Source organism: Idiotropiscis lumnitzeri, chromosome 14, assembly GCF_059441095.1.
Source record: "Idiotropiscis lumnitzeri isolate Australia: NSW breed Sydney's pygmy pipehorse chromosome 14, RoL_Ilum_1.0, whole genome shotgun sequence".
NCBI lineage: Eukaryota > Metazoa > Chordata > Actinopteri > Syngnathiformes > Syngnathidae > Idiotropiscis > Idiotropiscis lumnitzeri.
Window position 1 is genome coordinate 11,583,138 of NC_142404.1, and position 12,696 is coordinate 11,595,833.

Genomic DNA, 12,696 nt, shown 5'->3' on the forward strand with positions numbered 1-12,696 from the left:
GTCCGGGGCGATTGCGTGTATTTGTTCCTCTAAAAAAGATCACATTCAATTGTGACAGCCAGCAAATGTCCGGCTTGCAGATCCTGGCTTTCATCAGTGGCCTTGTGGGACTTGGAGCCACCATTGGCGCCACGGTGTCCAATGAATGGAAGGCCACCAGCCGGGCGTCCTCGGTCATCACGGCCACATGGGTGCTGCAGGGCCTGTGGAACAACTGCGCCGGGAACGCCATCGGAGCTCTCCACTGTAGGCCGCACCATACGATCTTGAACCTGGATGGTGAGTGACTGACTCATTGTGCTACTGCTTTCAATCGATTTATACAATAATAGATGTCCTCCTTGCTCCACCGACCCAGCATGGTACATTTGTTTGGTTTCATGGTGAAACATCAGTTTTTGAGTGCACGTGATGCAACTTTAGGAAATGTCCATGGTGTGAGACAGTTCAGGGCTAAAAATATTCATCACTGGCATACACTCATCTGTCCTAAATGTTGCTATCCAGTCTGAGACCTTTCTTGGCTACATGAGAGAAACAGTTTTGTGTCATGGAGTTGTACATAAACTATTAGAACAATAATAAACATTGTTTACTGAACTCATCTGACGGCATCTATCAAAAGTGAGCATTATTATCTTTTAAAAGGCCAAACAATTATTAATAATTGAAACTCATCATATTGTGTGCATATATGATGAAGCTTATGCAAAATAATGAAAAAAGAAACCAATATTTCTGTCATTATAGTCTAACTTTGTCTGCTTGTTTAGTTTCTTTTTCTTATAATCTATTTCCACTTTTTACAGTTTAGTGACTATTAATATTACATTTTTCTTTTCTTTTATATTTCTGCCTTTTTAAATATACTTCCCACCCAACAATTTGCCGATAATTATTTTTTGACCCCTGTTGTACAGAGAGTGCCCCTATGATTATTTATTGTGAAAGCATAATACAGCTATTATGATTTTGTACAGTAATTAACATAAGCGGAAGTATTTTGTTTTTTTCATGAATATAATTTAATAAAAACAATGTTATGCTATGCAGTGGATAATACGTAGAGGAGGTCTTGAGGCGGCGGCAATTTTGTCACTTCTGTCGACTGAAAATGACATCATAGATGCAAAGGGCTCGGCAAACAACCAATCATGGTTCACCTGTTCCCTGAAGCTGCGCCCTGATTGGTCATTATCTGAGCCCTGAGCAATTGTGATGTCATGTCAGTTAACAGAAGTGACAAAATGGCCGCCCCCTTTGATGGCCAGAAACGGGTGGATTTTTCTGCTTGATTCGTATTCCACACTTGCAATATTTTTCAGAATGCCATGTTTCAACTAATGGTCAGGTTGACTTCCCTTTTAGAGCAATAATAATTTGAGGTCACTTTTGTCCTGTCAGGAGGAAATCAAAGCATGGATTGCACTAAACTTCTTGAACTTTACCAGAAAGTAAACACAACTTTTGGTGTTTGGTCCCAGTGGCCCTTGTGAGTCGCATCCTGTTAACTGGACCTGCTAGCGTCTCATTATAAAGCCAACTGGTTTCTAAATTGTAAGGGATTTTAAACTGAATCAGAAAATTGGTGAAAAATTGGGGAAAAAAAATTAATTGCGTCATTTTTATTACATTTTTATTTACTATTACTAGTGGTGCTATGATCAATTCGCCAACGATTGTGATTCACTGAATTCTGCGGAAAGGTTCATTAGAGACCAAATTTATATTTGTGCATTTTCTGCATTTGAAATAATGTCATATTTCTGTTTAATAGAGGGATGGATATGTGAATTGAATGTTGTTTTTTTTAATCTGATTCAACAATTTATTACTTTGTAAAAAAAAAAAAAAAAAAAAAAGACGTCACATTTTAAAATTTGGTAAATATGTTAAAAATCGTGGTCTAGCAATTTAGTACATGACATCTTGTGTGTGTGTGGGGGAGGAGGGGTGGCTTTAAAACACACATAAGCAAAAGAATTTCCAAGATTCTCAGTTCTCACTCATTAATCAGACTTGATGTATTGTTCATCCAAAGCGTCTCCTTAAAATTCATCAGTGGCTCCATTATCCTTAAGTTATGACAAAACGTCGGCCCTCATTTTGAAGTTCGGGTCCAAATTCCTCATCGCAGAATACAGCAGCCCATCACATATTAACCAACTTAGCGTTGCACATCCTGGCTACTTTTTCAACCACCTGGGAACCATTAATCAATCTTCGGGGCCACCGACGTAGTCACTGCACAGTCATTCGGAGCAGCATGTATCAGGAGATCCTGGCCTTTGCGCTCGCCACCTCGGGATGGGTCCTCGTGTCGTCCACGCTGCCCACAGACTACTGGAAGGTGTCCTCGCTGGACGGGACGGTCATCACCACGGCGACTTACTGGTCCAACCTGTGGAAGACGTGCGTCACCGATTCCACGGGGGTGTCCAACTGCAAAGACTTTCCCTCCATGCTAGCGTTGGATGGTCAGCCGCGCTTTTGCCCTTTCGAAGTCTTGCCTTCGATTTTTTCACCTTTTCTCAATTTTAAAAGCTCAATTTCAAGATGATTTGATTTTTCATTTACCGTTTAATGTGTCAATGTTTAGCCCCAGTTGACTGATTCTTAAAGTCTATCAAGGAGATTGACTCTGAGCCGTAGGCGGTTTCAACCACGGCTCACCGGTTCCGAGCTAATATTTGCCTCTAATCTCACCTTGTGACTAATTCTACTGCATGCTTAATATGCACGTTTGTCAAAAGGTCAATAGGTTGTTGATCTTTGTCTTTTTGTTTGTGTTTGCACAGGTTACATCCAGGCCTGCAGGGGGCTGATGATTGCTGCGGTGTGTCTGGGCTTTTTTGGTACCGTCTTTGCCCTGGTGGGAATGAAGTGTACCAAAATTGGAGGAAGTGACAAGAGCAAAGCGAGGATCGCCTGCTTCGCCGGTGTCAACTTTATCCTCAGTGGTAAGGTAGTTTGCCATTATCGTCTTTTTCCCGCTCTTTCGCGTTGTAACACCAAGCTGGCTTTTCATTGGAATCATGCTTCCAAATTTTGGACTTTTTTTTTTATAACACCAAAAACAAACAATCTATTTTGGGGGCGGTGTGCATTTCTTATGGCACCAAATTCTTCATGTTTTTTTCTTTAACTATTTTTTACAAATTGTTATTGAATACATTTTCTTTTATTCGCGTTCATTTTTTTTTTGTTCTTGCAAAAAGACATGTTTGAGGATAAGAGTGACTATGCAGATGTCATATACACTGAAAAAATATTTGTTGAATTTACGAACTTTTATTACATCAAGTGGCAACATGAAATAGATTTTTTTAAAGTAGACTACACATCGACTTAAATATTAAATCTGGATCCAGATGATTTTATTTTGTGCAACCACTTGACGAAATGGAATAAATTAGTATTTTGGAGGATTAAAGCACATAGCATATCACAAAATATTCAGACTTTTTCTGTTTTTTCACCACCCACAAAATTATTTTCAGGCAAATCGGTCACACCAAATTGAAGAATTTTTTTGGGGTGTTGTTTTTAGCAATAAAAGCGTGTCTTTCCTGCATATAACCACGGTATTACAGTGATTCTCAAATTATGCTAAGTAGGCTCCCTCTAGTGGAACATGAAAGAATAGATCAAATATTCAAAGTATGCATAATGTTATGGCGGCGCAAACTTTTTTTTTTAATACAGCACAGTACATTTGTTAAATATAGTTCAGTTGTATTTAACTTTAAAATAAAATGCATTCCAATTTAATCTTCATGAGTTGTTTCTTTTTATTCGATTTAGATTTGACATTTATGTGTACAGTCAGTTGAATCATTTATGTCCAATTTGTTAATGTTCAAACTGTGCATGTTACACCAGCTTACATTGACTTAATTTCTTTTTTTTCTTTTTTTTTTGGAATGCTCTATTCTAATCTTGGTACTTTTGTGTAAAAGTATGTATTCTGAACCAATCAATGCCAAATTCTCTGCGCAGTGATTACTAACTATCCACAAATAACCGGTATGTGTTGTTCTTCCTCAGGTCTGTGCTCACTTTCAGCATGTTCCCTCTATGCACATCGCATAACATCGGAATTTTTCAACCCAATGTTTGTGGCCCAGAAGTAAGAAATATTTGTCACTTGTTGGATTGAGTCACATTTGCATTGGTTTAAAAAGCTGCCCTTTCCTCCATTTTAGGTATGAGCTGGGAGCGGCACTTTTCATTGGCTGGGCAGGTTCTGTCCTTTGCATTCTTGGTGGAGGTGTGCTCTGCTTCTCTGTGGCAGACTGTAAGAAAAGGTCAGTCGTCTCTATACAAGTTACATGAGGACATTTTATTAGGTACACCTGCCCAATCTAATGGCATCCAAGTCAAATATGAATTATTTCCTGTTCTGGATTTTATTTGGGGTACAGCAGGTGGCTTCTGATGTTTAATGAGCGCTCTGTGTATTTGTCCACCCACAGTCAGACAAATTATGTCTACAAAGGCGCTGCCTCACATTCGCATATCTCCTCCTACCAAAGAGGAAGAGGACAGTCTGTGAGCCAGAGGCCACCTCCTGAATACAGCAGCTCCTCCAGGGCTCCAAACTTTGATAAGAACGTATATGTGTAAATGATGTGAATATTAAGAGCCACCGCGTGGTGAGTCGGGTGAGATAGTGTGGAGGGAAAAGATAACCACACGCTGGAGGAAATATTTGTGTTGAACAGGACATCAAGTGAAGTTGTCATTACAAGTTATGATGAAATGGCATTGAGGTGCGGTGAAAAATAGGCGTGTCCTCGTTTTTTTCTTTAAACACAAACCAAAGGCTTTTTAAAAAAAGTCATATCTTCAAGTTTTGTAATTTGTTTTACAAACGTTGCCTTTCTGATTACAGTTATCCGCAAACGTTGCATGCTGTTTTTTCAACAAAAAACACAAAAAAAATCTGTTTCTTTTTTAATGAAAATCCTAAACAGACATTTCCAACCTTTGTGGCTGTTCACTTACTTATTTTTTTAAGTGTTTTTTGTAATTCTTTTTATCTTATGGGAAAAATGCAGATTCTATGCATGCAAGTTTTACTTAAAATAGAACAAAAATGACATTTTTGTTTGCCTGATGAAAAAAAATACACATACTGCACAGCCAAATTTGACTATTTTTATATCAAAACAAAAAAAAGGTTTTGTATTTAAATAGAAATGATGTATTTCTGAATTTTAAGAGTATTTTATCTTAACTCAACAAACATTTTTTGGTTTTACTGCACTTGAACAATAAAAAGGTCTCTTCATTTTGCCGCGGATATATGAAGTGTGTATTTTCTGGTCTTGCGAGCATAAAAAAAATATAATTTTATATTTTACCTTTTGCTTTAAACTGGCTGCAGTGTGTGTGTGCGACCATTATTGTTTTGTACTACAGCATTTTGATATTAAAAAAAAAAAGCTCATTGATGATGGTTTGTGAAATAAAAGATAGTAGAGCATGTTTTGTTGTGTTTGTTTGCTTTCTTTGGTTCTGGCATTCCGGTGTGTGTGTGTGTGTGTGGGGGTGTGCGTGTGTGTGTTCAACCGTGATTCCAATGGCAAGAAACAGAAAATGGAATGAAAGATGTGGAAGTGTGATGGCACACTCCTGCATGTTTACGGTAAACAGCACCACTCAGGTAAGATGCCCTCATCAACACTGATGACACAGCGCACAAACACACCGTATGCTCCGCCTACTGTCCACACTGACACACACTTCACTAATCACACCCACCAAAAAAAGCTCTCCAATTCAACTGTGTGGACTTTTTCTTTTGGAGATGCGTAAACGTCTGATCCAAGTGAGCGGCTTCCTGATTTCCACGCTGGGCTGGCTCTTTGTGCTGTGCACTATGGCCATGGACTACTGGAGGATCACCCAGCTCGGAGGCCAGGGCGGCTCGTTCATCATCAAGGTGGCCTGGTACTGGTCCAACCTGTGGAAGGATTGCTTCACCGACTCCACGGCCGTCACCAACTGCAGAGACTTCCCTGTGCTCTGGAGTGTCACGCGTAAGACTGAAGTCATTGTTACTATTATGCTAATGAGCTGAAGCCAATCCCAGTTGACTTGGGGCGAGAGGTGGAGTGCACCCGGTACAGGTTGCCAGTCTCAGGACAGTTGTTTAGATTGGTAAATAATTGGAAACAGATGGACATGGTCAAATATTTTGAACCAATTGAGAAGGTGAATATTTTTGATAGATAGCTGGAGAGAGTGAGAGATGAAGGCTACACAGTAAACAAAAATGTTGGTGAACTCAAAATTCCAAGGCAACCAACTTAATTGATAATTCAATTAAATGTATTAAGTTTTGCTTTTGTGGAAATTGGCTTTCTTGCATTTCTCAATAAATAAGAATATTGAATCCCAACTTAAAAACATACAGTTTGTAAAAACAACTTTCTTACTTTGTTGCGCTAGCTAGCATTGTATTGCTAATTTTTCATTTGAAGTTTTTCCAACTTAAATTACTGATTTAGCTTAAAAAATGCACGTTGTGTTTTTGCAGTGTAAATGGATAGAATTTTTTAAATAATTATTAAAAAAAAAAAAAAAAAAAAACTTGGGTGAACACAAAATTTCAAGGCAACAAACTTCAATCAAAATGGAAGTTGGGCAATTCAACCAAATATTTAATGTTTTGCTAATGTGAAAATTGGCTTTCCCACATTTTCAACAGATCTTTTTCTTGTTTTGCCCGACAACGTAAAGACAAATAAAAATAGCTCACCTCATTCTTTTGAAGCCAACACCTTGCTTGCTTTGTTGCGCAAGCTAACATTATTCCCATGAATGTCAATAATATATTTATAAAGTTGTTCCCATTTAAATGACTGTTTTAGCACAAAAAAATACAAGTTTTACTCATCTCTTGGAAATGAGTTCACATTGCTCTCACGTCTGCCATTCTTTGTCCACTGTGAAGGATTTCATTTGAATGCTTTTTGTTGAACCTTTTGTGCCGACTGTATCTTAAAGCATTTGTTCAGGGGGTGCGGGGCTTGCTGATGTGCGGCCTGACTCTGGGCTTCTTCGCCGCCATCTTGTGCTTCCTGGGCATGGAGTGCACCTACCTCGGCGGAGACGAGCAGAGCAAGGACAAGATGCTTTTCGCCGGCGCGGTCTTTCATTTCGTGGGTGGTGAGTTAAAACAAGCGTACCTCATTTGTGTTCCTGTCGCTGTTTTGCCCACACGTGCTGCTCTGTACGCAGGAGTGTCTGATATTGCGGCCTACTGCTTATACATCAACAGGGTTGCCAGGAACACCTTTGCTCCCAGCTTAGCACCTGGACTCTTACGGTACAATTTTATGGGACCATTTTAATCGTAGCTCTTCGAAATGTCCACTGAAAAACATGTGTTGTCAATGTTGAGTATGAAGTTCCTCCGCTTGTTTTTCAAATCTCATTCTAAATACTGAAGATTATGCTGCTTTTGAAGATTAAAATCAAAACACGTTTTTTTTTTTTTTTTATGGCTCAAAGTATGAGTCATAAGCGCAGATGGACAAGACTTAGCGCTAAGAATTATTGAGCTATTGGACCATACCATTTTGATGCAAAATCCAAAATAAGAAGAAAATATGTTTCATTTTAAATGCCTTATTTTCTACATTTACAGTGCAACTAACATATCGTCTTTTCGGGGGGAATCCTCATGGTGTTAAAATGACAACTTTATAGGAGGCAACAAATATTTTTTAAAAAAGTCTGTTTGACTTCCCAGGCTTCGTTCAAGTTGCATTCTACATTATATGGCTATTGCACACTCACGTGAAAATAAAAAATTAAATAATTAAATTGAAAGGGAGACTTACTTTCGCGACACACGGAATTTGGACTTATGAGGCCGGACAGCGACGACAAATTTATCTAAAATATATATTGATGAAAAACAATTATCTACAACTTTGTAAGTTTTTTCCTCCCTTTTTATTTGAAACCCGAAAATAATTCTTGCAGTACCGCAGAAAAAAACAACAACAAATTTATCACAACATAACATGATATTTCATTTTTCTTTTTCATAACTCTAGCTATGATTTAGGCCCTCCCATATTTCTCGGATTGGTTGGGAGTTTTTTCATCCTTTTAGGAGCTCTCTTTTACGCAGCCACCGTGTTCAGGGTACTTATACCCAAAAGGTATGCCATAATGATGTCACTTTCTTTATCTATAATCAGGAAGATCATATCCAATGATGAATATTTGTTCCCTGCGCAGTCAAGTGATCTACGCCTACGGAGGGGGCACGTACATGGACCCTCGTGCGCGAGGAAGAAGCATGTACACGGGCTACTACAGACCCAACAGGCTCTATGGAACTTATTATGGCTCGGGAAGGTCCGGCAGCTCCAAAATCTCCAAACTCTCTGCGACAACACCAGAGCGGTTTTCTGGAAGAGATGCGTTTGTGTAACGACAAAGTTATATTATGTGGGGGGAAAGTTGGAATGTCAGGAGAAAAAAATGTCTGTAAAGAAATAATATTAAAAAAGGATATTGCCATACAAACATGAATGCAACATTGTGAATTTAATTGAGTAAAGTTCTTATACAGTGCACAAATTACACCAAATGTAACCTTTTTTACATTTTTTTTCCTCAATAAATGACACATGAGGATTTTATTATCCCAAACTTTTTAGAATTTGAATCACAAAATTATGTTTCCTCCCGAAATGATAACTTTTGATATCATTATTATCACTGATTTATTTCCTTTATTGTTATTTATTTCATTCTCATGATTATCCAACTTTTCAAAGTGTCACTCACATACTCCTTTGCATTTAGATATATTAATGAATGAATTTTGTCTTTGCACATTATACACTGTATGAGCCCGTTATTATTTTATGTCATCGGTGAAATGATCTAACATTGTAAAAAAAAAAAAAAAAAAATTCTTGTTTACCCTTCACTTGCCAACAAAAAAGTGATTTAAAAAGTGAATTAAAAAATATTTTAAAATTGTCAACTAAATATTTGAGTAATCATCTGAATGAGCTGTATACATTTTTTTGTTAATGATTTTTTTTTCATTGAGCTCTTATTATTTCTCATTGCAAACCACGTGGACAAATTGCAAAAAATAAATAAATAAATAAATAATAATAAAATAGTATACCTGTACTGCATATTAAAAATAACTAATGGACTAATTTTGTGACAATTGACAAAGAAAGTATTCAAGTGTTTTCTGTTTTATGATATAAGCATTTTGTGGAATAATACATTCTAATGCAATAAAATTATACTTTCTAACAGAGTGTCATGTAGTCTACAGTAACAAACTAATAGACTCTCACAATAGAATTTTGATTTATCTCTCTTTTTCACTTTAGCACTAAGCCTACTAATGTTTTCAAAAATACAAATATAATTTTAACATTACATGATTACTGTTTAATTTAATTGCGTGTTACACATTAATTAAGAAGATGGCAATTCTTATAGTGACTTTCTATGCCTGATTTGTTGCATGATTTGCTTTTTTATATTGGGTGACAGTAAAATAATTTGAAAGGAGCGTCACAGTGTACAAGTTGTTGCCTCACAGTTCACAATCTACTGTCTGCCAAGTGTCCTTACGAATCTCTCACTGGATTTTCTTAAATAATTGTCATCTTCATGACAAGCCTGACAAGAAGTCAACACCCCAAACTGGAGCCATGCTGGTAAGCATTTTTATTTCGTACTAACAACAAACACATCACGGTGACCCTCATGACGTGAGGTGACACACACACAAACAGCCTTCTCATCATCATCATCATCATCATGAGGGCGCACACTGTGCTGCCTTGAAAACGTCTCACACCAATCGCGTCTTCCTCCAATTGTTCATTTCAAACCAAAGATGGGTTACAGGACGGTGGTGATGTACATGGAGATCGGCTGCTTTGTTGTTTGCGTGTCTGGATGGATCCTGGTGTGCTCCACCATGCCCACGGAGATCTGGACCTGGTCTGAGGTTGGCAGCATTGTCCTGACCACGTCGAACTACTTCTCGAACTTGTGGAAGGACTGTGTGTCCGATTCCACTGGCGTGTCTGACTGCAAGGGCATCCCGTCCTTGCTTGCGCTCAACTGTAAGTACCGTACAATGTCAGTGTACTGTACGTTTGTTTTTATGCAGAGATAAAGTTCAAATGTATATACTGTAAATTAAAAAATGTAGACAATTTTAAATACTGTGTTTATCCAGCGTTCATTTGCTACTTCATGCAGCTACAATCAATCATGGCTTTTCATTTGTGACTGTATCATCATCTATTGAAGTTTTACTTGATATACAGTATTCCCTCGCTATATCACACTTCACCTATCTCGGCTTCGCTGCTTCGCGGATTTTTTTAAAGTGCTTATTTTTTGCGAATCCTGATTGGCTCAGGGGCGTTATTGTTGTCAAGAAGTGAAAAGGGTACAAATAATGGATGGATGGATGTAGTAGACTCTCAAGGCGCGTGATTGGTTCCCGGTGCGAGATTGACCAATGAGAGCACGAGTGGATTCATACCATGAGCTGATTGGTTTTTGCTTTTTGCAAACTCCAAACTGCGCACCGCTTGTTTTGTGTGCGCAAACCATTCTTTGCAGGGGACATTCACATGTGCCGCGCCCTCATCATCACCGCCATCATCCTGGCGTTCTTCGGCTCAGTTCTGGTCATGGTGGGAATGAAGTGCACCAAGATCGGTGGCTCGGAGTTGGCCAAGGCAAGAGTGACGTTTGCTGGGGGGATGAATTACCTCTTTGCTGGTAAGACTTCACTTGCTGGAACAGGAAGTTCATTACGAACAGCGGCGCAAACAAATGACATGCAGTAAAGTTGTACATGACCGCACATTGCACCCACAACAATAAAGTGTGACACGGCTTAAATTATTTAGTTTTTAAAAGCCTATAAATGCGTTTTTTTAATTATGTGAAGCACATTGAGGTAAATATGTTTATGATACATCTCTGGTATTGGATATGATTGGAATTTTGCAAATGTGCCTAATATTGCGGCTGCTAGATCTATAATTTGTTCTTTTTGTTTCAGGTTTGTGTTCTATGACTGCTTTCTCTTATTATGGCAACAAAATCAGAGCAGAATTCCAGGATCCTAATTACAGAGAACAAAAGTAAGGACATTTCTCAGGATAACAAAAGTATTCCTGAATGTTTTTTTTTTTGTTTACTATTAAAGATAGTGTTGTTGTAAAATTAAAGTAGCCTCTAACATTCTCCATCAAAATTCTCAAAGGATAAAGACCTCAAAACGTAATAAATATACACTTGTCACATTGTGGTTGGTATCACACCATTTTGTATCACGCAAATAAGCACAGCTTTTGTTACCTTGACGACCACAGGTAGACCGAAGGAATGTGACAAAACCAGCGACAACTCGGTGCTCAGTGCTTTGTGGCTTTTGTTAGCCACTTTTCCAACCCCACGGAGAACAAGTGTGTGTGTGTGTGTGTGTGTGTGTGTCTATATATATATATATATATATATAATTTATATATTTATATATATATTTATATATATATATTATTTATATATTTATATATATATTATATATATTATTTATTTATATATATATATATTTATATATATATATATATATTATTTTTATATATATATATAATTTATATATATATATATCTCTTTATATATATATATATATCTTTATATATATATATATATATATATTTATATATATATATATATATATATATAATTTATATATATATATATAATTTATATATATATATATATCTTTATATATATATATATATCTTTATATATATATATATTTATTATTTATATATTTATATATATATACATATATATATTAATATGAGTAATTAATGACTTGACATCATTTAGGTTTGAAATCGGTGTTGGCGTGTTTATCGGCTGGGGAGGCTCAACATTACTGGTGGTTGGAGGTCTTCTTTACAGTATCTTTGCGGGGAAGGAAGGATGCCAATCTAGGTACTTCTACTTAAATTACACCTTGCTAACAGCGATTAAAAAAAAATAATAATAATCAATTCATTTTGATTTCAGTTACGAAGTGGACCCCGCATACATGTTCCCTGATCCCTATATGGCCGCGCCCACAAAGAAGAAGGTGGCTCTCTCAGATGTGAGTGAGAGCAGGAAAGCGCCGAGTAGCCGTACTAGTAGTGCTACTAGTGGTAGTGGTAGCCGCACTAGTAGTAGTAGAAGCAGTAGTAGAGCCAGCGGCAGCAGCATCTCTGCAGTCACCGGCAGCACCAGAACATCGTCAACAAATGCATATGTTTGATTTCATTTGGAATGAGGACACCATTTTTTTCACATTTGATGAAGGTTATTTAAATGTTCAACGACTGCAAAAGAAGAATGGCTTGGTTTTTTGAGTTGGATTCATAAATTTGATTTGTAAATCAAACATTGTAAACATACTTCCCCACTACAAATCATTTCGATACAACAGCACATCTATGTACAAATACACCATCCACACAGTAAGCTACAGTTCAATATGGCAAAATGAAGACTGATAACAATATTATCGTGTTGGTATCGAGTGGTAGGAATTAAGAGATGTTCCATATTGTGCGTACATGCTGTTTTAAGAGAGGAATTTACACGACAAATGCACAGCGGGGTGCTTGA

At 37.3% G+C, this 12,696-nt stretch overlaps 3 protein-coding genes across 4 annotated transcripts; all 3 read left to right on the top strand.

Moving 5' to 3' along the window:
* The first annotated feature begins 19 nt into the window (after positions 1 to 19).
* On the top strand, positions 20 to 5,398 carry LOC148323477 (claudin-10-like). 2 transcript variants are annotated; one of them, XM_088314490.1, is made up of 5 exons: positions 20 to 279; positions 2,799 to 2,960; positions 4,048 to 4,129; positions 4,206 to 4,307; positions 4,476 to 5,398. In XM_088314490.1, the coding sequence occupies exons 1-5, from the start codon at positions 66 to 68 to the stop codon at positions 4,624 to 4,626; spliced, it is 711 nt and encodes a 236-aa protein (XP_088170616.1). In that variant the 5' UTR covers positions 20 to 65; the 3' UTR covers positions 4,627 to 5,398. The 2 variants fall into 2 exon arrangements, with proteins under 2 accessions (XP_088170616.1, XP_088170617.1); XM_088314491.1 differs by lacking the exon at positions 20 to 279 and adding an exon at positions 2,267 to 2,477.
* Positions 5,399 to 5,751: 353 nt separating this feature from the next.
* Positions 5,752 to 8,556, top strand: cldn10l2 (claudin 10-like 2). Its single transcript, XM_088314487.1, has 5 exons — positions 5,752 to 6,044; positions 7,015 to 7,176; positions 7,249 to 7,336; positions 8,073 to 8,180; positions 8,260 to 8,556. Exons 1-5 carry the CDS (start codon positions 5,813 to 5,815, stop codon positions 8,453 to 8,455), a joined length of 786 nt encoding a protein of 261 aa, XP_088170613.1. The 5' UTR covers positions 5,752 to 5,812; the 3' UTR covers positions 8,456 to 8,556.
* Positions 8,557 to 9,822: 1,266 nt separating this feature from the next.
* On the top strand, positions 9,823 to 12,469 carry LOC148323479 (claudin-10-like). The gene is made up of 5 exons (XM_088314486.1): positions 9,823 to 10,130; positions 10,639 to 10,800; positions 11,087 to 11,168; positions 11,920 to 12,027; positions 12,103 to 12,469. The coding sequence occupies exons 1-5, from the start codon at positions 9,899 to 9,901 to the stop codon at positions 12,341 to 12,343; spliced, it is 825 nt and encodes a 274-aa protein (XP_088170612.1). The 5' UTR covers positions 9,823 to 9,898; the 3' UTR covers positions 12,344 to 12,469.
* The last annotated feature ends 227 nt before the right edge of the window (positions 12,470 to 12,696 follow it).